Below are 26,818 nucleotides of genomic sequence, written 5' to 3'. Positions count from 1 at the left end.
CCTCCAAAATCCTCACCTATCCTGAAGTCCGAGGTGATCTTTGACATCTCCAGCATCAGACTGGTTCCCAGGTTCTTCACATTCTCCAGATCATCCTTCATAGAGTACGACAGGTCCATCAAGTAGTACATATCGATGGGGTAGTCTTCAGCTCGTTTGAACTTCAGGTCGAATACCTGGGGCTCACCTACAACAAATTACCATCAACATTATTTAGTGAGTGTTACAGAGCTACATGTCTGATGAAATCCAGAAGAAGGAAGAATACTCATTATAGAGCTATCCTCACCTGAGCGTAGAGTGAGGCTGAGTTTCTGGGGCTGGATCTGAGTGATGTCCTCTGGCTTCAGTTTGTCTGCTCCCTTTCTGCGGGTCGTCACTGTTTTGTTCCCGAGGACTCTCTGTTGACCATGTGGGTTTTCTATCAGTGATTCATTACAGCCTCTTTTAATCAGGGACTGCAGCTCGTCACAGCGGGTTGACACGGTCTCTCCTTGTTGCAGGAAGTTCTGGTAGGAGCAGCACAGGGAGAATTAAAGGGACAGTCCATCAGTTTTGTAATGGCATTGGAAACTAACTTTGGCTTGGGTTTGGTAAATGCTTAAAAACTGGAAGCTGAAGATGTTTGTAAACTTGTACAGAATTAACAGCCCATAATAATTCTATAATACAATAGAGAGGTTGTTCACTGCTTGAGGACATACAAAAAATCTTGGATACAACTTGGCAACAGGTTAAATTAATAGTCTGCTCACTCATGAAGCCAAAACACCAACAATTATAAGAGTCAAAGAGTACACTACGAATGACATACGTACAGCACAAGGGACATACGTACACTACGAGTGACAGGCACACACCATGAATGACATACGTACAGCACACTACGAATGTCAAACGTACAGCATGAATGACATACGTACACCACGAATGACATACGTACAGCACAAGGGACATACGTACACTACGAGTGACAGGCACACACCATGAATGACATACGTACAGCACACTACGAATGTCAAACGTACAGCACGAATGACATACGTACACCACAAATGACATGCGTACAGCACAAGGGACATACGTACACTACGAGTGACAGGCACACACCATGAATGACATAAGTACAGCACACTACGAATGACAAACATACAGCACGAATGACATACATACACCACGAGTGACATACGTACAGCACGAATGACATACGTACACCACGAATGACATACGTACACCACGAGTGACATACTTACACCACGAGTGACATACGTACACCACGAGTGACATACGTAAACCACGAATGACATACGTACAGCACGAATGACATACGTACACCACGAATGACATACGTACACCACGAATGACATACGTACACCACGAATGACATACGTACACCACGAGTGACATACGTACACCACGAATGACATACGTACAGCACGAATGACATACCTACACCACGAATGACATGCGTACAGCACTAGTGACATACGTACACCACAAATGACATACGTACAGCACGAATGACATACGTACACCACGAATGACATACGTACAGCACGAATGACATACGTACACCACAAGTGACATACGTACACCACAAATGACATGCGTACAGCGCAAGGGACATACGTACACTACGAATGACAGGCACACACCATGAATGACATAAGTACAGCACACTACGAATGTCAAACGTACACCACGAATTACATACGTACAGCACGAATGACATACATACACCACAAGTGACATACGTACACCACGAATGACATACGTACACCACGAATGACATACGTACACCACGAGTGACATACGTACAGCACGAATGACATACGTACACCACAAATGACATACGTACACCACGAGTGACATACGTACACCACGAATTACATACGTACACCACGAATGACATACGTACACCACGAATGACATACGTACACCACAAATGACATACGTACACCACGAATGACATACGTACACCACAAATGACATAGGTACACCACGAGTGACATACGTACACCACGAATGACATGCGTACAGCACTAGTGACATACGTACACCACAAATGACATACGTACAGCACGAATGACATACGTACACCACAAGTGACATACGTACACCACAAATGACATACGTACACCACGAATGACATACGTACAGCACGAATGACATACGTACAGCACGAATGACATACGTACACCACAAGTGACATACGTACACCACAAATAACATGCGTACAGCGCAAGGGACATACGTACACTACGAATGACAGGCACACACCATGAATGACATAAGTACAGCACACTACGAATGTCAAACGTACACCACGAATGACATACGTACACCACTAATGACATACGTACACCACGAATGACATACGTACACCACGAGTGACGTACGTACACCACGAATGACATACGTACAGCACTAGTGACATAAGTACACCACAAATGACATACGTACACCACAAATGACATACGTACAGCACGAATGACATACCTACACCACGAATGACATACGTACACCACGAATGACATACGTACACCACAAATGACATACGTACAGCACGAATGACATACGTACACCACGAGTGACATACGTACACCACAAATGACATGCGTACAGCGCAAGGGACATACGTACACTACAAGTGACAGGCACACACCATGAATGACATAAGTACAGCACACTACGAATGTCAAACGTACACCACGAATGACATGCGTACAGCACGAATGACATGCGTACAGCACTAGTGACATACGTACACCACAAGTGACAAACGTACACTACGAGTGACATACATACATCACGAGTGACATATGTACACCTCGGTGTTGTTCTACAAGCTACAAACTTCCAGGGATCACACACACTAGTAATTTGATTTTGACTGACATCAAGGAAATGCCTGATTAGCAGCATAATCTAAAGACTAAAGTGCACGTCATTTCTTTCCGAATGATTCAAATCTATATGTAGCTACAGGCCTAAATGATCTAAATGAAATGCTTACTAGAGCTGTGAGACTTAAGATATCAATCTGGATTTCTCAGCAGTGGTTGTAACTGGGATCCACATACCGGGTCTGTACACCAGCCACATTTAGCCCCAGCCTGGATGCACTCCCCGCAGTATTTGGCGTTGGCATTGATGCACTCGTTCCCCTCTGGATCAACAAAGAGAGAAGAAGAGGAGAAGAGGAGGCAGAGTTAGAGGGGGCAGGGGTAACGCTCAGTCCCTGCAAAGTAAGCAGCCTGTTAAGCCCTCTGTGTTTACACATCAGTTCATCTGGAACACTGTGTGGCTCGATGGTAATTGGATACAGAGATGGGATATTCTGTCTTTTCCATTATCCTCTCCGCTCCGTGATGCTTAGGTGGATCTCTGGTCTATGACATCATTAATATAGATTAGGCTCCCTCTCTCTGGAGCTAGTCATCATCGTGATCTCTGCGTTCATAATACAAGCTTACATCAAGAAAATGACATCAATGTGACAGAATAAAGATGTGAGCACAGCATCTTGTTCAGAGAAATCTTACCTTTCTGAGCGTTACTGTAACAAAGGACTCCTACCAATGAAGATATCAAGAACAGCTTCAGGTCCATCTGAAAACACAAGAAAAAAACTTTAAATGCCTGATGGCCATTTGTGACTATCTCTCTGATTGGTGACCTTGCTGCTGAGTTTCATAACTTCCTGGACAAAAGGGTCCAGAGGAGCCTCTGAGAGATGAGGGATTAGATCTGTAAATGGTTGGTTATAATTGGAGATAATAAATCATCCAGTGGCAGGGGCTTTTCTATTTTCAGCTGGACAAATGGTAACAGGCAGCTAATTCAATTCAGACCACTTTCACACAAACACAGTACACACATTCATGCAAAGAAAAACACAAACACAGTAACAGTGACTTGCAGCTGGTATCCCTCACAATCCCTTTTCTGTAAATAGCACCAGTTCCCCAGAGAAAACCCCTATCTTGTCCTGTATATTGATCCTTTGTCTGAATGCGGGGCATCTGGTCAGCCATATCGATGCATCTTGTCCTTTTCCTAATGCATAGCTCATGACTTATTTATCATAAGAGAGGTTTTCAAAGGGTGATTTGTGAGCAGTGTTAGGCCAGTCTAGCCACTATGTGAAACTGTACTTAACCATAGTGGTTCCTTGAGCAAAAGCTTGCAAATAAACCTAGAGCGACAATGCTAACATGCTAGTATTTTAGAGTGTTAACTAGTTGGTAGGATTTCAACACTTGCTAAGCAACACTAATCCAATCCCAATCGATCCAGTAGTCATAAAGACATTGGTTCTTACGGTGGCCATGAAGGACAAAACAAATTTACAAAAGATGAAAAACAAAGTTGGAGACAAATTTAATTTAACAATTAATGGCTACTGCCATAATGCTATAATGCTCTACTAGCTGGATGTAAACAAGCACAGACGACAGACAGCATATCATAGTGTAGTTCGTCAGTGTTTTCATCTAAGAACGGAGCTTAAGTATCATGCTGTGTAGGCCGTGTCTGAATTAATTGGTATATAACCACTCGAATCGAGCAATTAGTAACGAACGCAGGCATGTGGAAATTAACCTGTAACCAGGACTGGTGGTGCTAGCTCTGCTAACTTTAGTCACACTTAGTAAACCAATTTGACAGAATTTACCCACAGACTCTGTGATCCTGTGTTTAGCCGTGATAAATAACGTGACTGTTTTCTGAGTGTACCATTAGTCTAGTCGATCAGTCTGAATTTAAATTTGTTTTAAACAACTACGGAATTAGTTGCTTTGGAACCTCCCTAGTTGACACCAGAATGAGTTCCAATGGATTGTGGATGAACATTTTAAAACAGTAAGCTTGGCATTTTTGCCATTCATATCCTGGTTCTGAGCCAGAAGTGACCATATTTGGTTAAAAGAGTGAAAACACTACCTTGGTTGATATATAGTGTGGGCAGTGACTCAAAATTAACATTGTACTGTATTGAAGAAGACTTCAAACTGGCATTTAGACGATGAACTCTTTAGGAGAATGATTACTGAGGCTATATTCAAGAGAAAATGTGTTTTTTTTCCTCACAGATAATGATTAGACTTTTATTTCTATTCAGTGAAGTCATCCCCCTGCTGGCTGCTGTTGTAGAGAATGCACTTTTTCCATATTTGCTTCACTGACTTCATTGAATTTTAAAATACAGTATCTTGCTTGGACAAACCATCCTTCTTTGCTGAGTCTTTCACTAAAACCACTAACATCTTTCCTCAGTGTTGGTGCAACAGAAAAAGTCAGGGATTACTGAACTCAGCAGAAAGAAATTCCATTCAACAGTACCAGATACTGCATATTTCAGTCTTCCAATCACCAACCAACCATCATTGTCTTCCCCTGAACCCTGCTGCTAGCATTGCTATAGAAACAGCTTGAGCAGATTTCCTGTAGTTTTAGGTTGCAGCTTTACTAACAATAAATAATCATGAGAACAGAGCTGAGGTTGCTGAAAGTTAAACACAAGGGCTTTTCAGTGACCTCTCACTATCATTATAAATTCCACAGTCATGCTACTGCCTCAGAAGATTTAGTTAGCAGTGTCAGTTCAGGGATTCTCAGCACCTCGTATTGGCAGGTCTAATAAGCGACAGCTGGGAAGGCTTCTAAAGAGAGACACTGAATCAATGGCCTGATGCTGTATGCATTAGCCAGCAGGGGATCAGCATGAGCAGAATCTAATTTACATGTGGAATGTACTGTATGATGTCCTTCCCATCAATCACAAACTCAAGGGAGACATTTCTGAAAGAGTCTTCACAGTAGCTTAAAGCAATCCACGATATATTAAAGCATAAGGTTCAAATTAGAGGTAGAGAGATAGAGATAAAGCCACTAAAGTTTTTGTTAACTTTTACTTTTTTGGACCACTTTCAGGCTATTCATAGAGGCTACATTAAAAGACTGCATTCCCAAACACAGTGGTAAAGGAAGCTCTGACGTTCAGTGTGCTCGGTGTTGAGTGATGCATTCCTCAGTGCAGTGTGTGCGTGCATGCATGTGTCCGTTTATATAGACACTGAGGGGCAGACGGCCTGTCTGCAGGCCCCCAGATTAGATCAGCTGGCTTGAATCTCTACTGCTGAGCGTGGGTGGTGTGTGTTGGATGGATAAAGACGACATTTAACCTGGCTCTTCCAGTATTACACCTCACTATAACAAATAATGCAAACAGGCTTCTGAGAGAGTAAATGTATCATAAAATGTTTCAGTGGCAGCCTAAAATAAAATGTTTGGTATTTGATCTATTTTCTCATGGAAAATCGATTTCAGTGTAGACAAAGCTTTGAATGAAGGAATTTAGGTTCACATTCCTCTTGAAACAGACCAGCACACTCTAATATTTTCTTTCCCCCCAACACCAGGGTTTCAACTTCAGCTCCTAGGAATCACTCAAATGCAAACCGTGTCTATAAAACACCAGCAAGGTGTCAAGTTAGTAAAATAACTGTGTTGTCTTTAATCCCATGAAGCTTAGCAGCTGCACGCAGGAATGCTTGGTAAAAAAAGCTACAGTAAAATAAAGCAAAAGACAGAGAGCGGTCTAAGTAAGGGCTGGGAGCAGGATGTTGTGCTGCCCTCAAGTCCACCCCCAAAGGAGTTCAGAAGTCATAAATACAACTTGTCAGTGCTTCAAGATGGTTTTGGTTAACATGGCAGTGTAACAGATGTATTTTTGTCTCCAACATTTCTGGAGTAAAAAAGACATGAGTTGCACAATATGGAAAAAAAAACTAAATTTAAACGATCCAGACAGATTAATTGTCATGTATGATAACATGATGGTACTAGACTCATGGAGTTAAAATATTTGCCATTGAAATATGGAAGAGAAAAGTAAACATTTGCTTAATGGTGAAAAAGTGTTCCATAAATGAACCAATAGCATATTCATTTTACAGCCAACAACACATTATTAGGACTGCCCAGTGCCCAATATGTATCAGGCCGACACGTTAAAGGCATGATGAATACTGATAGTACAATTATAATCCATTGTTCACATAATACAGTTTTGTCTGATAAAAACAACCAATAAAAGTTGCTTTCATTTATTTATTAACAAGCCTAAACACTACGACACAGTAGGTGTCAGTATGTGATTCCCAATTGAACAGAGAAGAAGAACAAGCGCAGCTGCAGCAGGCTGACAAGAGAGTAAACATGGTGTCACCTGTGTGGATGTTTTTCACTGTTTCAGAGGAACCAATGCAATTTGCAAAACATGTGCCTCAAATATACAGAGAAGAGGAAAAGGGCCCTCAAGTTTTAACCAAGCAGCAACCTCCTGTCTAAAAATATGAGTCCAATGCGGAAGTGCTAAAAACTGCAGTTCATCAAGGATCCGCTTGAGGCTGGCTCCAGAAGTACCGGAAACCACATACACACCAATTCAAAAAAGCTGATCTTTACAGCAGAAATAAACATGTTTACAGCCTGGTACAAAAGACGAGTGTAGTCCAGATGGCTCATTTCTCGATCGGCACACACTGTACGGGGGTGAATTTTTTTCTAACACTGCAATTTCAAAGATATTAAGATTACGAGTCTTCCAATGAGAGGCACAGCTGACTTGATTGACAGGCGGGAACACTGTAGCTGTCTGCTAGGAGGCTCAAAGCCCGCCTCATTACGTCATAATCACTCGACAGCAGCTAGTATATGGCTCCTGCTGACGATTGGCCTCAAAACAGCGCTTCAGAAACAGATGGGTGACATCACGGATATTACGTCCATATTTTATTGCAGTCTATGGCTTTAACACACCAAATATTTCTGGCACTTGAAAAGTCGTCATTGCAACAAAGACATATTGAAGAAAAATGCAGAAGTAGCTGCAGATAGCATTAGCACCAAGTGCTGTAGTGACAGTTCAACAGGAGACAATGCAATACTAAAGCAATGAATAAAAACAAGTTAATTTCAGCACTTGATGACCCTCCTTTTTGTGCGGTGGAAGATGAAAGATTTCACCAGCTAATGGCGTATTTGGAACAGTATCCTGAGTCACTGCTACTTTGCAAACGTATCCCTACCTGCTCTGTATGATGTGTTCTCCAAACACACTCGAAGTCTGATCCACAACAATGTCAGGGACATAGGTTTGAACATGGATAGATAGACTTCTGATGTTACTCCAATGAGTATGCTGAGTTTGACGGCTAGACGGCTAGATGAAGACTTTGACATATAGATGATATAGAAAAAAATAAGAGGAGCCAGAACTGCTCTTTGTTTTGTGTGTTTATAATTGAGATTTCTGTTAGAGTTGATATGGAGTATTAAGAGATATGCATCTTTGATCACTAAATCTTAGCCTTTCTGAACCTCAGGTGTGCCTACAAATCCATAACGTCATCATATACAGTATAAGGTTTTTATCATTGGTTGTTATCCACATGAAGTGAACATAAAAAGTTAAAGGTTGTTGAAAAGAGCAGTTCTTACCATCTACAGTACATATGAAACAGATTATATTAAACAGAGCTTGTAACACGATACAATTGCAGCACAGAATCAGAAACAAATGCTACAAAAGGCTGTTGAAACAATAGAAAACACTCCCACTTTCCCAGTCCTTCAGTATGAAGCATGTTCTGAGGCTTTCACACGGTCTGTTTGTAAGAACAATATCTGGATAACTCCCAGCTCACAAGTCTTTAATTTTACTCCACAGTGAGATTGAGTTCCACAAACTATCGCACTCAGAAACCAAACTATGTAGAATTTAAACAACAGAAATAAAAGCAAAGACAACTTTTACCCTTTGTCACTGGGAAACATAACCATAAATACTACCGTCAGTCTGATGTATGAGGTTTGAATAGTGCATGTATGAATAGTTACACTACAATGAACAGTTTAACTAAACGGGTCGTGCTGCAGACATGAATCAGAGTTACTTGCGTAGAAGAGAGTTGAGGACTATTTAGAGATGTTTGTATAACAACCTTTTTTGTTTACACATAGAGAACATATAAAGAAAGAGAGAGTAGCACTGGTTCTTCTCTTACAGTGAAGTAGTTTATAAAGCTCCCATGCTCCTCTCGCCTCTCACACATGCATCTTTTATTCCTCATGGCCTGTCCACTTGTCAATCACACCTGAGCTGTGACTAAAGGCATCCCACTGTTTCCCAGGCCCCACAGAGCTCTATCAGCTGGCAGGAGAAGATGATGCATGGCAGACATTATGGTGTGTGACTAAAACGGGCCCAGCTTCTCAGGCATTCCTGAGGGACTGAACGCGCTCTGACCAGGATAGTAACCTGCAACACACTTACTGCACTTTGAGGAAATGTGAGCGCTGAGGGCCATGATGATGATGGGACACTGTATTTTTAACAGCCTGTTTCCCATAAGCACTTTCACCTGGTGCAATGAAGACATCCCTGTAGTCTGATTACATCAAAGTGAACAAGAATATTTATGTAAACAAGAAATACTTTATATCTGTTGGATGAAGGCCTGGGAATAACAGCCATGCACACATTATTTTGATGCATAGCTAGTTGGCTAAGATTAACTGGTGCAAATGTGGTGACATTTTTCAGGATTTATGTTGGGTTCAGCAGAGACAGAAACAGTGTGCTAGGTTATATAAACACTCAGCTATTGTACATTAATAGCATGTCATATCGTTGTTGCAATGTTAAACCATCTTATTGCACATTGCATCTTTTTTCTCTGGCCCATTTTTTCTCAAAATTTTCGGTGGCCGAATTTTTGGTGCATCCCTAGTGCATATCTGATGTAGCTTGATAACAGAGGTTGATTGTTCAAGCTGAACCAGCCCAATGGTAAGTTAAATCAAGGTGACCTGGTTCAAGCAGATCAAGTAAATGCAATCCGAAAATGCCCTTTTGGGCCATTTTCAGCAGAAATTTTTTGGTGGCTCCCTAGTTTAAACAAAGTAAAGCATGAACCTCCTCTTTAAGGTTATATGTGAAAGCCTGCAAAATAACTCATGGGCTTCTTCCAAATTCTGCCTTTCGTGTAAAGATGTCTCACAAGCATAATTCAAGAAGTATGCAGTGTTTTTATCTTTTCCTCTTGATGATGAAATGCTAGATTCTTAACAAGATAGCCAGAAAGCGCTAACCACACATAATACACTGACATCACAGTTCTTTCAAATCTTTCAGGTTTAACTTCCTTGTAGTTTCACCAGTCACGCTACAGCTCAAAGGCTAACATACATTATTTTTTAATTTATGACTCAATGAATCCACGTGGTAATAAGTGGATTTTTACTGGACTTTGTGCAATTAATCCCATTATTTTGATAATACAGAATAATTCCATGTTGTGAGCCACAGTGTGAAACCCTCTGGTGTAGAATGACCCAGCCTAATTGAGCCGAACAAACCTCAGCTGTGAAGCAGTGGATTTACTTTCCTTCAAATTGAGCTGCATTTGCAAGTGCTTAGAAGTACTTACTTCAGCAAGCACTGCCATGAATAATGACCAGCAGAGTCAGGGAGGCAGTGAAAAAACACACTGCAGCAGTAAAGAACTGGTGGCAGCACGGAGTCACAGCGCTCTTTGTAGGGAGAGGGAGGCCTGGGCTTCCCTTCCCTTAGAATGGCTGTTCTTCCCTGGCCGTGAAAAGAAGGAATGGAAAAGAAGGAAAAACAGGAAAGGGCGGTGCGCAACTCGGAGGGGAAAGGGGTAGCTGCAAGTCCAAAAAGAAGGAACTTACATTTAAACTCACCTTAATCCTCCCTCCTCCATTTGTGCAGTGTTTGTCTGGTTGTTCAGGCCTTTATTATGCCAGTAAAACCTTCATGAATCAATTTGGAGAGGTGGAGAGAAACCGAACAGGTCTGAAATGCTTAGGTATCTGGGTCTTTTAAGACTTTGTGGGCCTTGAGTTCGGGTTTATATTTCATTAAAAAATTCCATGATGTACGCAGTCAATCCGCTGTTGTCCTTGGCGTATCTTTGGCATCCTTAACTCCCATCCTCCCTCTCTCCCCCTCACCATCATACCACCCACACAATCACTCAGCTCACTCCCCTCCGCACAGAGCAGAGCCAAAACCAATCGCCCTTTGACTTCACACACCCTTCACCCTGCTCAGAGAACACGTCCGAGCTCCGAGACGTACAAGCCGACCGACAGAACTGAGGCGGAATACCAAACAGTGTCTGTCTGTGTCTCTGTCTGCTCCCCCCCTCGCCACCACAACAGGACCCTCTCATAGCAGACAAAAGCAATGAATCAGGCTCCCCTTTAAAACCATGACACAAGGTCTGATACTTAAAGTGTTCCCACTCACCGTCGCCTCTCTGCCAAAAGAGCCTCTGTGTGATAAATAATACTAATGAGGCAGATGCTAATGTCTTTAATCTTTCGGTGCTTCTGTGCTTCACTGACACTGATACGGGCAGACAACCTAAAGGGATCTTTTTTTCCACCAAAGAAAGAGAGAGAGAAGTCCTCTGAGAGATACAGATGAAGCCACAAGCTGCATCAAAGTTTCCACATTACATTAGCATTTGAATTCTCCAGCCATTCCTCGATGAAAGAACATTTGTCGGACAGAGAGAAAGTGAAAAGAAATGTCATAAAGAAGAGCTCAGGTTGGAGTGAGTGATGCCACAGTTAGCTATCCTTGAAGAATGTACACCTTACGACTGAAGAGCTTTGGTAGCTTCTACCGTCCTGTTTTGACATTTAGAAAACACTTTCAATGATTCAGCGGACTTGAATGATAAAAACTCCTCTTAAGAATTGAAGAAGCTAACATTAAGCATATTCTCAAATCTCTAAATCAAGTGCAAAGTCATTCTCACAGTGCTGTATTGAGTCACATTTGCAGAAAAGAGGTTCAAAAGCAGAAATGAGCCTGCAACATTACAGACCACAGACCTTTTAGTCATTAGTAAAGAGATATGATGTATAACAAGAAACATTTTCCTACTTCACACATGCAATCCTGATTTTTTTCCTAAATTTTCCAGAGCTCTGCCTCTGAAATATTCCAGATTTGCTTATTCATACACATCCCTCACAGCATGAGGTCTTCCTGTTGGAGGAGGAGAGTAGGGGATGATGGAGAGGAGAGTCATGACATCAAAATGGGCTAAGGTGAACGTTTTTAAATTTGTAAAGATGCTATGAAAATCATTTTTTTATTCACCCTGTTATATGTTGCTCTCTCTGGTTCACATGATATAAGAGTTATCACCCCAACTATGAATTTTCACAAAAATGTCCAGCTGTGTTCCTGCATCAGCTCTGCCCGAACTGACACAGAAATTGTTCTATAAGCGTTTTAGACCAGAGGAACTTTACCCTGGAACTACGTGCATTTCAACCGGTGGACCCAGGGTCTAAATTTTGTTCAGGGGTAGATAATCTCCCCCCTAGAAAGCCCCTGCTAGGAGGGTAGTACTTTTCAAAGGTCCCGGGACTTTTCAAAGGTCCCGGGACTTTTCAAAGGTCCCAGGGCTTTTGGGGGGCAGGGCCTGCAATGCTGAACGTGTCTGATAGATTAACCACAGAGTTTTTATTCTGCCCACTGTCCACAATAACATCACACACATCTGTGATTCACTTGATTTCTCTTTCTTTGATTTGTTCCATTTTTTTTTTATGTCTGTGAACTTTTCAAAAGAAGAATCTCTTGATTTAGCAGCTTGTAACAGAAGTCTTCTCTCAGCCCACCGAGAATGCGTCTCTCCCGGTGTTACGGTTTTAAAAGGGACCCTGTAAACTGGAGACCTTCAGCTAAATGTAACAGCATTTGTGGAGTTTACACAGCTGTTGAAACACAGAGGGAGTTTTAAGATTAAATATCCTCATCAGATATTTAATGATCGTCTAAAGACGTTTATGAGGGATGCATCCGACTGAAAGTCGGCAGTTAACAGGGTCGTGGTATAAACCAAAACACTGGCCAATCTCTGCCCACGGCTTTTTGAGTTAAAAACGATTTTAAAGTTGCGTTGAAACGTCTTTGCTACTCTCTTTATCTCCTCTCGCGTGTTGATTCAGTGAATCCATCTGTGATGAAATATAGCACCATCTAAAACAGCGCGAGCTGAGTCTCTTCCATGCTAACAGGCTAACTGTGTATTGCTCATAATGATAACTGCTTGTCTGTCTGCTTCTACGGTGTCATCTGTGATGAATGGCATTCCTCTTTGTTTTACTGCCCTCTACTGGTCTGGTGGTGTAGTGCATTTTTTTTTCCTCCATATGTCACTGGCCTGATTTGCACAATCGACCTGGGACTTCAGCTCGCGGTCAAAACGCAGACAACAATGGGGGAAACAGAACCTTTTAGTTCAGGGTAAAGTAGTTCTGGGGGCTGAAAAACCCTTGGTACTCTTTGTCAAAATGCACCTTATGAAGCTGGCAGGAAAAAGTACAGGTAAAGTCAAGGTGAAAATTTCAGACATTTTCGTCCTCAATCATGTTGATTATGAATCATGACTCATTCATTTCAAGGATAATAAGGTTACAAGTTTGGCATAATTAGGAGTGCGGCTAGCTTGACTGACAGGCGGGCCCATTGTAGCTGCTAGCTACGAGGCTAAAACCTGTCTAAATTCCACTTCTTTGCCTCTAGGATGGCGGAAAGTTGGGTTGAGTTAGCATTTCCAATATGGCGACCACCATCGTTGGTCTTCAAAACTCTGCTTCAGGAACCAATGGGTGACATCATCGAGACTATGGCCATGTTTTATACAGTCTGGGGTTACTATCTCCAATGTTTGTTCAGTAGGGGAATGACTTCATCCCACTGTTTTACCTCCATACCTTTTATACAGGCTTCCCTTGGTGAAAAACAAAGCTGGTTGAACAGACATCCAAGTGACTCCTTTAAAAAGTGTAAATCAGATATTCTAAATCTTGCCCTCAGTGTTTTCACTTCAGTGTGGGTCCATAATTTCCCACCATGTATTTGTTTTAGGTGTAGTAGCTATAGTTTAAGTGCTACATTTATGAGCTGCTCGACACATGGCTTTTCTGCAGGCCTTTTTGTGTGCTCTGCCTTTTATACAAAACACTCAGCCAACCACATATGTTGGCCCCGTGCCTGCCAACATTCCCCCTGAGTATGTGGGAGGCTAAAGATATAAAGATACATTTCATGGGGGGATTCTGCCTTGGTAAGAGTTTCTTACTTTTCAGAAAATCAATATCACTTTAACTATTTTTCTATATTGACTAAGGGTCATATCTCATCACAACATGCCCTGAAACTTCAACAACTGAGTTAAAACCACTACATTTGGAGGAACGCCAAGCCTTTATGTCGCTATTCACAGCTCTATCTCTGTGTTGGAAATAGCTGTGCAGTGCTAACAAGTTATTCTTGACTCGTGACCTCCACACCTGGCCTCTGCGATCACTCCAAAAGTTGAAGCAAATCACAAAAGACACAAAAGCAATTTGCCTCAAGCCCAAAGAGTACATGGAAAATCCTACAGTTAACTTCAGTGTTAATCTGAATGGAGACATTTAAGCGTAATGTGCCAGGAAAAATGTGCCGCAAGAAAATTCCAGCTCAAAGTTTTTATATATTTGAAGTAAAACGCAAACACTTGAAAAGAGACAAGCTTTGCAAGAGCATAGCGAGTTATCTGTTGAAGCGTTTAGGATGATCTGATGAAAACAGATCAGGAGCATCCAGGTTTCACCAACAGCCAGGCTGACATGCCGGCTAGTTTTAAAGGATCATGTGGGGTCGCCAGTCTGTGACGTTGTGAGCTCAGGGCTCAGCCTGTGAAGCTGAGGATCTGCTGTACAGTAAGCCTCCTGAAACTCCCTGTGTTTGCTGAGTCGGCCCTTCCTGAGCTGAAACACAGGAAGCTCAACTGGATCACACAGGAAGCCTGTATCACAGAGCCTGGAAACCAGCCGCAGCTCCCTCTCAAAGCCATGAAGATGACATATTTGGCATTCAGTTGTGAGAGGAAGAGAAAGAAATACTGGGAGAAACGGGGAGAGTGCCATGTTACGGAGGGGTTGAGAATGCAGAGAGCTGCCAAAACGGCAGCATATTGTCTTTGTGAACCGAGCGTGTCTGATTGTTAAAACCTTAACCAGGCCATCACTGTCATCTAAACTATGGGAAAAGCTAAACAAGCCTTGAAACTAGCTCAGACAATGTCTACGACAGAGCAAAATGATCTCGCTGAAAATTGATAAACAACTGTCAGATATTAAGCCTCTGAGATTATCTACAAAACACAGAGCAGCACCTGCATTGTTCAGACAGCAGGAAGGATCATTTGGAAACATGGCATCAATCTGCAGCGTCACACAAATATTTACAACACTGGATGCAGACAAGGATAAAGATCATCTCTCTAGAGCATGTGTTTATAAATAGAAAGAAGCTACAGCTACTGGGAGGCAAACTATATATGGCTATATTAGCTATGACCAATCACAATCATGAACAGTCTGAATCAGATTGTCTAATTTTACAAACTCAGAGCAAACTATGATATTTGAAAAACATGAAGACATTAAAGACATAATCCAGACTAAATGAAGGCTCATAATATCACTTTCCATCATTAGTGCACAATTATATCAATTACTGTTTGTTCCCTTAAAGGTACAGTGTTTAGCAGAATAGACTCAGTATAAATGAAATATAATATTAATAACTTTGTTTAAATTAGTGTTTAATCACCTGAATATAAAAATCTATTAGTTTTTGTTAACTCAGAATGAGCATTTTATATCTGCAGAAGGAGCGGGTCCTCTTCCATGGAGGTCGCCGTCTTGCACTGCAATGTTTCTACAGTAGCACAGACAAAATTGTTAGCGGTGGACCACTGGACATTCAAAATCCATATTTCCCCCCGCTGTGCATCTAATCTTTAGAAATAAAAGCGATGCACTCCTGTCACAGGCTGAGTTATTATTTGAGGGGCATAGCGTTAGCTTGGTCACTACCTGCAGCAGGTGTGCTTTGTGAAACAGCTCTCCGCTTCATTGATGATTTTTACCCCCGGTCTGCGTTAGTGACAAAGACAACCTGGGGACGTCTGTTTAATATTAGACATTTGCCGTATTTGATGCTATCACCGTAAAAAAAAAAGCTCTGCATTTATAAATTAATTTAATCCAGTTTGGTGACACATCAGACACATTTAGTAAGTTTGATCAACTCCTTGGCATCAAAGAGTGCCGTGAACTGACTGTCTGTCCAGAGCGCCTGTCACTGCAGGTGCATTCAGGGGGCGTTGTAAAAGTGTAACACAGACCTGTATTTTGCGTTAATGGCATTTTTATTTGAATCAAGAGAATCATATATAGTGATCACATGAAGAATGTTTTCTTTTTACTGTTTTGCAGGGACAGGCTAGATTATTTAACGTAAGATATTACAAATGCAAAAGTGGTAAAAGAGTGAAATGTGGATGATTTCAATACTTGGTACAACCCTGATATCGATATCAATCAATAGATTGCTGTGGCAAATTCTGCTGTTAGCTGTTTTAATGTAGCTGGTTAGCATGCTAGCATTTGCTACAAAGCACTGAATGCTAATCTCAGCATGCCAAAATGCCTCCAAGGACATATGCTAACATGCTAATGTTTTATCAAGGAAGTTGTTAATCTAAATCACGCAATCTAGTTTCTCACCAGCCTTTGCTGATTAGCACAGCAGACAAAGTAGAGCTGAGGCTGATGGGAATTTGGTCCAAAACTAAACATTTCATCAGATGAGAAGAAGTTCTGGGGATCCTTGAGTTATTACAATTCCACTTGAGAGGGAAACCAAGGTCTGGATGAAAAGGAAACAAAAACCAGCCACGTGATTTTATACGAGGAGAGCAGAGCAGAGCAGAGAGGAAACTGCAGTATGTAAGCTGTTCAACAGAAGCTAAAAAAACCTCACAAAGACTGTGTTGAAACTCCGGCATCAGTCCTAGGCTGTGCTGTTTTTCACTACACAGACAGATATGTCAAAGTTTGATCTTAATCCAATTTTCACCCAGCGGTGGGCCAGCTGTGGACACCTTCGCCGTATTTCTGCTGAGGCCCTAATCCTCCAAAACTGGCACAGTAATGACACTCAGATGTTTTTCATTAGGCCGCAGACCTGACACTTGAACCTCAGGGCCTCCATTTCCGCTGCCACTGGAGAGTGAAAACTGCAGGGCTAAAACAGTAAGCACTCCAGAGTATCATGCATTTCCTCTTGGGAACGGTACGGCAATATCTGTCAAGTCTAATTCTCTGAGTGTTCTGAGGGGCCTCTGACTGAACATCGTGTTCTGAAACTCTGCTGTACCACTTAATCACGACAACAGACCGAGAGACAGGCTTGCTCTTCAAAAATCTCTGCTCTACATCTCTCAAGCTTGATGTCCCTGAAATGTACAGCTGGTGCTGAATAGAAATGAGTACATCAGCTTGTTCTTGCATGTACTTTGAGCGTGGTACCATCGTCCTGACGTGCTGCTGGTGATCTGCCTCATTAGTCTTCCTCCGTTTAAGATATCTGCTCACATGAATGATGGGAAGCCTAATAACTTCATTGATCTTTTGTTTGTTTGCATAACTTGATCTGCTTGAACCAGATCACCTTGATTTAACCAGCATTGGGCTGGTTCAGCTTGAACAATCAACCTCTGTTATCAAGCTACATCAGATAGGCACATCTGCAGATACGGGACATTCCAAAGAGTAGTAAGCGGCATGAAAAAAAGAGTCCATCTATGCAGCCAGCCGCAGTACTATAACGTCTTTTTGTCTCTGAACCGGGGGACTGCTGGTGACTCACTTTAACACCCCTGAGACTTCAGCGTCAAACAGACCACACTCACTAAGACAGAAAACAGTGTTTGCATTGTGCTGGTCCTACAGTTGGCTCCTGCATAAAGGGCACTGGGCAGAAGCACATGGTGAAGTGACTGCTGGTCAGTAAATGATCAACGTCTGATGTTTTTTAAAACACTGCTTTAAATTTCTAATACTTACAGAGGTTTTTTTATATACATTTAGGTATTTTAGGTATATGCAAATTTGAATCCTGACAGGGTGAGTATAGGAGCCTGATGCAGAAAAAAACTAACGTTTTTACCACAGTGTCAACAGGCAGAGACTCTTTTCTGTGGATACATTTGACATAATGTGCGTTTTTCTTTCTTGTCGCTTTTGCTGTTCAGATTGAATCACCATAGTTTTGGGTTCTGTCCAATCAGAATCAAGTATCAAGTATATTATGTAACATCAATTACACCTACACCAGTTGAATAAATGATGGTCTCCATCCTGAACTGTGTAATTAATGGACGTAGTATCCGTGACTCCACCCATCTGTTCCTGAGAGCTGTTTTGAATCCAGGCTACGGCGGCAGCCATATTGGAAACTCAACCAGGCATAGTGTGACGTAAAGAGGCGGAGTTTAAGCCTCTTAGTCAACAGCTATGTGTTCCCGTCCGGGAGTCAAGTCAGGCATGTCCTTATTTGGGCAAAAACTTATAATCCTAATATCTTCTGAACCGTCATGATAGAAAAAAATTCACCCCCCGTACAGCGTGTGCCAATAGAGAAATTAGCTACGTAGAGCCAAGCCGTTTTTTGAACCAGGCTATAAACATGTTTATTAATGCTGCAAAGATCGTCTTTTTTAAATTGGTGTCTATGTTGTTTCCAGTGTTTCTGCAGCCAACCTCAAGCGGATTCTTGATGAATTACAGTTTGTAACAACTCCGCATGGGCTTCATATTTTGAGAGGTTGCCGCTTGTCTCCATCACATTTCTGGACTTCTTCAGAGATATTTATACACTATATCAAAAGCTACATAAAGCTGTCTTGGTACATGCATGTGAGCCTTATGCTTTATCTTTAAAATAGACATCTATCAAAGTTTTCCATAAACACTGGCTGTGAGCCCTACATTTGAAACTCAAGCGGAGTACTCTCTCAGTTTCTAAGTAGCATCATGTTGTTAGGAACTTAACATTTATCTTGATGATAGATTGTAGGTCATTACTGAACATCAATCTCGTCACAGCTCTGTAACCTGTAGTTTTTATGGTGTTAAGCACAGAGTCTGTTTGTTTTGGAAAGGAGGGTAATTCTGCTTCATTTAAAAAAACCTGTTAAATACTTCAGAAATACCAGCTTTAACAAACACAGACCGCCTTCCAAAGAGTTAGCAGCAGGTCATCTTGAAGACACTCCTGCTGTCCTGAAGGAAAGTTACGGCTACACACTTTTTAATGTAAAATGCAAATAAATAAAAGTACTGACTCACTTTGAGTGAGATATGACACTCATTGGGTGGTGATTGGACTTTTGGAGGGCAGAGACGTTTCCCTCAGTATTTATTCAACCCTCTCTTTCAAGATGTCCTTAACAGCAGAGAAAAATGTGTTTGATGCTGTGTTTGATTGGTTCTGACAAAATGCTGAGATGTGATACTCTGTTTTAATCTACCATCTGAGTATCATAACATTTGTTTGACTACAGCTATATTACTGTAAGTGAATCCTGTGTTGATGTTAGTGAACACAGCCACATTTCAAACAAGAACTCTTTTATTTCCTTGAATCTGAGCTTGTCTGTGGGTGACAGGCGTACACACATTTCTATTGCAGCTCACAAGCCTTCAAATTAAACCGCTTCACACTGTCAAAATAATAAACATAAGCATGGAAGAACTTCCAGCAAGACAAAACTCGGCTACTATTTACTACCAACACAACATGTTTGGCCTCTTTTTACCCAGCAGACCTTGGCGAGCAGAGGTCAGCTTTAACCACGCCATTCCTCACCCGAGCTCCAGATTCTGTTTTTAGAAGCAAGGGGGCCACACAAAGACGGCCCAGAGGAGCAGGGTAGAGAAGGGTTAAAGTTTTGGCAGGAGGTTGCAGACCAAAAACCGGGAGTAAGGCCCACCCCGTAATCTAGCTGCTGAAGAAAAATCTGAGCAAAAGAGGGTTTTCAGAAGAATGGAAACACAGAATACAGCGAAGGAAATTATAATGTTGCACGACTTATAGCGTGGTCATATGGCAAAAATAGTTTTTTCTACTTTGAAAACTATAAATGTTATGACAACATACTTTGTTATTACCCAGGCTGAAAGCTGGGGTTGGTAGTCAGATTTAGATACACTTTTTGTTATACTGGTTAAATTGATCTTTATGTTCCGACGGCAATCAATACACAATGCAATCCTAAAAAAGAGCGGAAAAAAGCTGCTATCTACAGCCGGAGTAAACCTGGGAAAACACCAACCAATCCCTGCCTTTGGGAGCCAAATTATGATCCAATCAAATCCCGTCCTGCCGTTCTGCCCACCTCCTGCGCGTATATTTCATGTTTGTTTGTGTTTTTAACTTTCACTATGATAATGTTTTGGCGTTTTCTTACTACTGAGTGAGACATGAGTTGACGTAGTGCGAAACACAAACGATGTGCTGAGGACCGGTTTTGAATCAGTCACAATCATATGGTCGAGAATCAGCGGCGCTCGTGCATGTGAGCGGGGGCGTCGTTTTGGAGGAGCTCCGAGGGGAGGGGTTAGACGAGGACTGATGAAATGCTACATTCAAATTCATGCTAGTTTTCCGTGCCTACCAACCCTAGCTTTAAGCCTAGGACCTCGTGGCGCAACGGTAGCACGTCTGACTCCAGATCAGAAGGTTGGTCAATGTTTTGGGCGGCAGTAGCTCAGTCCATAGGGACTTGGTCGCCGGTTCGAGTCCCAGTATGGATGAAGTTTGGTAAGTGGACTGGTGGCTGGAGTGGTGCTGGTTCACTTGCCTGGGCACTGCCGAGGTGCCCTTGAGCAAGGCACCGAACCCCCAACTGCTTGGGGTGCGCTGGTTGATGGCAGCATCCTCACTCTGACATCTCTCCCTAAGTGCATGTCCACTGCCTGTGTGTGCATGATTGTATGTATATATACCAAAAACTGTGTGTGTAGCATGTCCAAAAAAATAACACGAGTGAAAAAATTGAATTTCTCCCATGGGAATTAATAAAGTACGTTTCTTCTTTCTTCTTCTTCAAGTTAAGGTCTATCAAAGACACTCAGTCTCACCTTAAAGATTAGTGTCTCTCTAGCGCTCCTGAACAGACACATGACGTCCTAAAGAGGCTGCAAGCTGAGCTGCAACTTATTCAGATCAAGTTGTTTCTAGGAGCTTATATCAGGGCTTCTTTGCTGTTTATTGTTCACAAGATTTGAATGTGAACAATAAACACAAAAGAAGCTTCAGGAAAACACAGAATAAAAAAGTGCATGGTTAAAAGCCTTTGTTTCTTCAAAGCTTTTTATTCAATACAGGATGTCTGGTGAGGGGGCTGCTAGCCAAGCTGTCACTTATGCTGCCACATTTAGAAATGTGTGGTTTAATCTGACTGATCTTTGAATTACCACATGTTTGAAACATCCTCAGAATGCAGGAAAACACTGCCTGTTGATCAGACATGTGATTCAGTACCTAACAAATCACATACAACTGCTCTTCAGGGAGCATCGGTTACAGACCATCTTCAACAGCAAAGTGTGTGTGTGCGTGTGTGTCCATACCCTGGAGGTAAACGGCTAAAAGGAGGTGATTATTTACACCACTTTACGTGTCTGGGACTGACATCTCCCCCTTCAGTGCAAAGCATGCGTCGCACAGACCGATTGTAAGCATTCATCACTTCTGTCCCACAGGAACGCAGAAACACACGGAGAAACACACCGTGCATATTCATCACTGCTGTGTCAAGGGGACAAGTTCGCACGTTGGGTGAATGTCTCAACAGGGAAACAAACACACACATGAGAAACATCACATGTCCGGATAGAAAGGCCCGGGTGTGGCCCCTCTATGTGTGTGTGCAGTAAGTGGTCTCGTAAATCAAGCGGGAGCCCGGCCCCTGCAGCCGCAGCTGTTCCCAGGGGACCCTGAGGTCGCTTCCATTAGCTGGTGGCTTCTGGCTCTGCTACCGTCTCCCACTGTCCTACATTTACCCTCCTTCTCAATTAACCGTCCTCCCCCCTTTCCTCATACACTATACTGTCTTCCCCTTCCATATCTCCTTGTCACACCCCCTTTTATCCTCCCTCCCTGCCTCCCTTCCTGCCTCCATTTCCCTGATTAAAGTGATGGCCCTCAGCTGCACTGCGGAGTCAGCTTCGCTTTTTATAAGGCCTACTACCTCCTGCTCTCCTTCAAATGAAAGCTCTGCACGATCCAATCGATGAATGCTGTGCAGCCTGTCCATCATGCACTGCATGGGTAACAACAAGCAGCTGTCAGAAAGCTACTGTGTGTCTTAGCTGCGCATCAAGTCCTGCACACATGCATTTCTGTGTTTACTGTATGCAACAGATGACATAAATCATTATCTCTCTTCAGGGCCTCTCTGACTCCAGCTTTTTACAGAACATCTGCAGCCTCCCTCCCTCTCTCTCTCTCTCTCTCTCTCTGGCCTGTCAGCATCTCATGTCAAGTGACCCCTGAGTAATTTAAATAGATCATGTGAGATCACTTGTTGAAGCCCTTTCATATGACCAAAGACATCAAAAGGGGAGAGGAGAGACAGGATGTTGAATCTGACCCAGGAGAGATGGATGGGTGGAAAGCATGTTGGACACCAAAAATAATTCACTTTTATACTTTGTATAAAAAACAAAGCTTTTTTAAAAACAGCTTTTTCTTTATATTTTTTGCACAGCCTTATGGCTAACACTTGCATATTTACATGGATGCTACACTGACATGTTCATTAATATGCACTGTCCCTTTAAATAAATAAATAAATAAATAAATATACATAAAAAGCAAAGACACTTGATTTTTGATATATTTCACACCATATTAAATTAGGATTTTTTTGTTGTTGTTAAAAAAAAACCTGCAGGCAATAAACCAGATAAGAGAGACGTAAGACGTACATAAGACGTACCTTTTACTGTATACCTAACACAAAAATGAAAACAAGAGACAGAGCGTTCGCAGTTAGGGGTCCGACACTCTGGAACCATCTGCCCGAGGAGATCAGATCTACTGAGTCAGTGAGCTCTTTTAAATCTCTTCTTAAAACATACTTTTAACACGGATTTTATGTGAATTTTATTTGACTTTATTCTATTTTAAGCAATATATTTAAAAGAATTGTATTCCTTTAGAGTCTTTTTAGGTAAATTGTATGTCTTTTAAAATATGTTTTATGTCTTTATCTTGACTTGTGTGTTTTTATGACCTGCCTGTTTTATTTTGCTGTCCATGTAAAGCACTTTGTAACCTGGTTTTTGAAAAGTGCTTTACAAATTAAATTAATATTATTATTATTATTATTACCGCACAGGGGGCGCCAAAACTGACACAAACTGAAACCTCCTTACTGCAGCTTTAATACTTTATTTTTCTATTGCTTAACATAAGAATGAGTGAATGATAAACTGAGGTTACATTGTTTGCGAAAGTTAAAAGCAAAACTATATCATGGGATAAAATGTCACAGCAAGTGCCACAAATTGTCATGAAGTGCAGTAACACCAATTTAAATTTAGCTCACAAAACAACCTCTACATAAATCAGCTTACCAATGAAATACAGCTTTTTGGGACACAGGGATTTAAACGGAAGGCTATATTGAGAAGAGTTGTTAGTTTCCTTACCTTGCTTCTGTGCTGTTGCCCGAGGCTTCATACAAAGTTCAGCTGTATTTCCTCTCCTAGCTCCCAGTGATGAGCCTCTCTGCAGACAGACAGCAGCAGCAGCTCTCTGCCCTGTTGGCACCGGGAACCTCTCTTTCTCTCTCTCCTCCGACAAAAAGTCACGAAAGATTTCCACAGACACTCATTCCCTTCAACTTTACTCCTCAGAGAGAACGTAAAGAGTATGAACTCAAATCAAACGCGGGGACAGTCGGATATCTGGAAAGGAAACTCAATCCCCGGGGCGATAGTGTGGACCCGTTTCCCTCGGTCTCAGTCAGGGGAAAGCGGAGAGACGTGACCGCAGAGGTCCGCTCCTCCTGCTGAAACCTCACTAATGGAAGAGAAACAGTGCGACAAAGAGCGCTTCCGGTTATATCCTTCAAAATAAAACAAATTTAATGTAAGGGAAAGACTACTGTATTGTCTCAGTTAAATTGAATTTATTCATACTAGTTGCAATTAATATGTCCAGTGCTGCCAATGTGATAAATATGACCCTGTACGTCATTGTAATGCAATTTTTTTGAAAATATTTCAGTATAACTATTTGACATTAAAGCTGCTGTTGGTAGGAATGGTGTAAAAACACTTTGCTTTTTTTCTGCCGGATTTGGAGAAAAGGTCATAATGCCCATCTGTACTCATCGGTAAGTGGAGTAATTTGAGACTATTGCGAAATCTCTGCCTTTTCCTATGCCTTTGTATCAAGCAATCTTATTATTCCCTCGTTCCCGTTATGACGGACCAATCATAGCTAATCTCCAATCCTCTGTCCTGATTGGTTGAGGGGCGGCCCCTACTACGTCCTCTGATTGGTTATGAGTCCAGTACTGTTATGACTGCACATGCCGATCTGTGTTGGGGGGCTAAGAGGAAATCTGGTTGGGAGGGATAGTGTTGACGTTCAAAGTCCCTCTCTCTGAACAGATGTTGTACTCGGTGACTACCAACAGCAGCGAAGAAGTTACTTATCATATTTAGGTAAGTGAGTATTTTGATGTAGTAACTTATTGTTAATTTCAGATACTGTCTCATCTATTTGAGATCTGTTTTAATTTGACATACTTACTCATTATGTTGTGCTCTACAGTGATTGTGTTAGAAAATGTTTAGTTTTTTTAATGATTTCTATGATTGTTTTTCATTGAATCACCATCACCTCAAAAATTAAGATTAATTTCAAACAAAGTTTCACAGAGACTCTTAAAAAGACATGCTTTCTACATACATACATGCATACATAGGCTTTCTAATAGTATGTGGGCATAGGCTGCAAGACAGGCACATTGATTAACTTCATTAAAAGAGTCTAATTGTTTCTTTAGGTACATAGGATGAAATAACTAGTGATGAAAATTATGGTAATTAATGCATAGACACGCACTTTATACTGGAATTGGTGTCAAATACTGAATCGTTTTTTAACTGCTTTTATTTTGAAAAGGCTTCCACGCTGTTCCTGTTTTGCTTTTTGCTAAATTTCGCTTACTTGTTGCAGCTACAGTCTGAGCCCCCTGCTGACGTCACTGCTACCCCTTCACATAATCGCCTATTTATACAGATGCTGCCAACATGTCTGCAAAGATCCATCAGTCAGTAACTCCATTAAAATGAATGTCCTTCATCATCAGTATTTTCATTATTTCCAACATACTGCTCCGATATATCAAAAAAAAAAAATACAGATAAGGGAGAAAACAGCTGTCTGTTTACATTTAATTACAGATATTACTCAAGCACCTTCCATGTTTTTTTATTTTATTTCATCCTTTGATGATTCATTTACAGGACTTTAAACCTAATCCGTGTATAGAAAATAAAAGAAAACTGCAAAGGGTGATTACTAACTTCACTTAAATGGATATACATTACCACAGCTTTAAAATCTCTGAACTGGTTTTCAGTAAACCAGTTTACCCTGAATGGTGTGTGGAGTATATTTCTGATATATTATCAACCAGACGTGAACCTTAGTTGTCTTAGCTGTGGTCAGTTAGTACAGCTGAGAGTCCTGACTAAATATGGTGAAGCAGCGTTTAAACACTATGCTGCCTGTAACTGGAAAAACTGCTTTTAGAGATTAGATATGCTCAAGTGAAATACATTTACAGTATAGAAAACCTGCACTTTTTTATACTGTAGTTTTAATTTACTCTCATTGCAATGTACAGGGTATTCTAATGTACTCTATCGGACTCCCTGAAAGTATGATTTTATGGACTTTTATGTACTTATGTAAATATTCCTTTTGTTTAAGCATGTTGTTTTTATCTTTGTGGTTTGTTTAAGCACATTGAGTTGCCATTATGTATGAAATTAACTAAATAAATACATTTGTCTTACCTTGCCCTGCCTTAGCTGTGTTGGTTACACAGGTAAAGTGTGGCTTTAGTCCTTAAATAAATTCATAGCACAATTATTTCGACATACAAAGCAACAGATATCATCATGACTGAGACAGTTATTTTAAATAATGTGAGATTTAAGGACCAAAGTTTCCTTTCATATAAAAACTGAAACTTTTTCTGTCTCTTACAGTGAATTCTTCCTCTCATAACTGGAGCATTTCCTCCTGATGTGTGTTAAAATTGGTATTGTTGTGTATAAATACTACTACTAAATTAAACCTGAACAATCAAGTCAAAGAAAGAAAGGAAGTAAGAGGAAGTCAAGTGTTTTTATGAAATATCACATCTGAGAGTCATGTGAAACTGCTTATACTTCGATTATCAGATTATTTAAAAATCCTAATGATCCCATCACAAAGGCCAACATTAATAATAACAGTTTCTTCTTTCTTTTCCACAGCAGAAGATTCCATATAAAACCCTCAGAGCATGTTTTGGACCACATTCAATGAAAATAATCAACTCAGCGAGTCATGTATTTGCTTTAACTGAGCGGAGAGTTATTTGTGGCTCAGCACTCAGGGACGTAGTGGAAAAAATGCGATAGAAAAACAAACTAGCATGTCCAGAAGATCCTTGAATCCTGTTTAGTCTCCAGGGAGTGTTTACTAGGGAATGCAGCTCTTTATCTTTTCCTCTGCCCCCAGTGAGATAGTTGAGAAGTTCCGTCTGCTTAAACTGGACTAAAACTCCAT

At 41.3% G+C, this 26,818-nt stretch overlaps 1 protein-coding gene across 2 annotated transcripts in view; it reads right to left on the bottom strand.

Moving 5' to 3' along the window:
* The window catches only part of itgb1a (integrin, beta 1a), a 35,020-nt gene extending 10,983 nt beyond the window's left edge, over window positions 1–24,037 (bottom strand). Inside the window, exons 1-5 of one of the 2 annotated variants that reach the window (XM_034706713.1) lie at window positions 23,674–24,037; window positions 3,546–3,612; window positions 3,017–3,169; window positions 290–509; window positions 17–187 (exon numbers count right to left, since the gene is read on the bottom strand). In XM_034706713.1, the coding sequence (XP_034562604.1) occupies window positions 17–131 (115 nt within the window). In that variant the 5' untranslated portion in view covers window positions 132–187; window positions 290–509; window positions 3,017–3,169; window positions 3,546–3,612; window positions 23,674–24,037. The remainder of the gene's footprint in view (window positions 1–16; window positions 188–289; window positions 510–3,016; window positions 3,170–3,545; window positions 3,613–23,673) is intronic. The other variant, XM_034706712.1, reaches the window with a different exon arrangement.
* Window positions 24,038–26,818: the final 2,781 nt, after the last annotated feature.

The sequence above is a fragment of the Notolabrus celidotus genome, chromosome 17 (assembly GCF_009762535.1).
Source record: "Notolabrus celidotus isolate fNotCel1 chromosome 17, fNotCel1.pri, whole genome shotgun sequence".
Lineage (NCBI taxonomy): Eukaryota > Metazoa > Chordata > Actinopteri > Labriformes > Labridae > Notolabrus > Notolabrus celidotus.
This window is presented reverse-complemented; position numbering and strand designations above follow the sequence as displayed.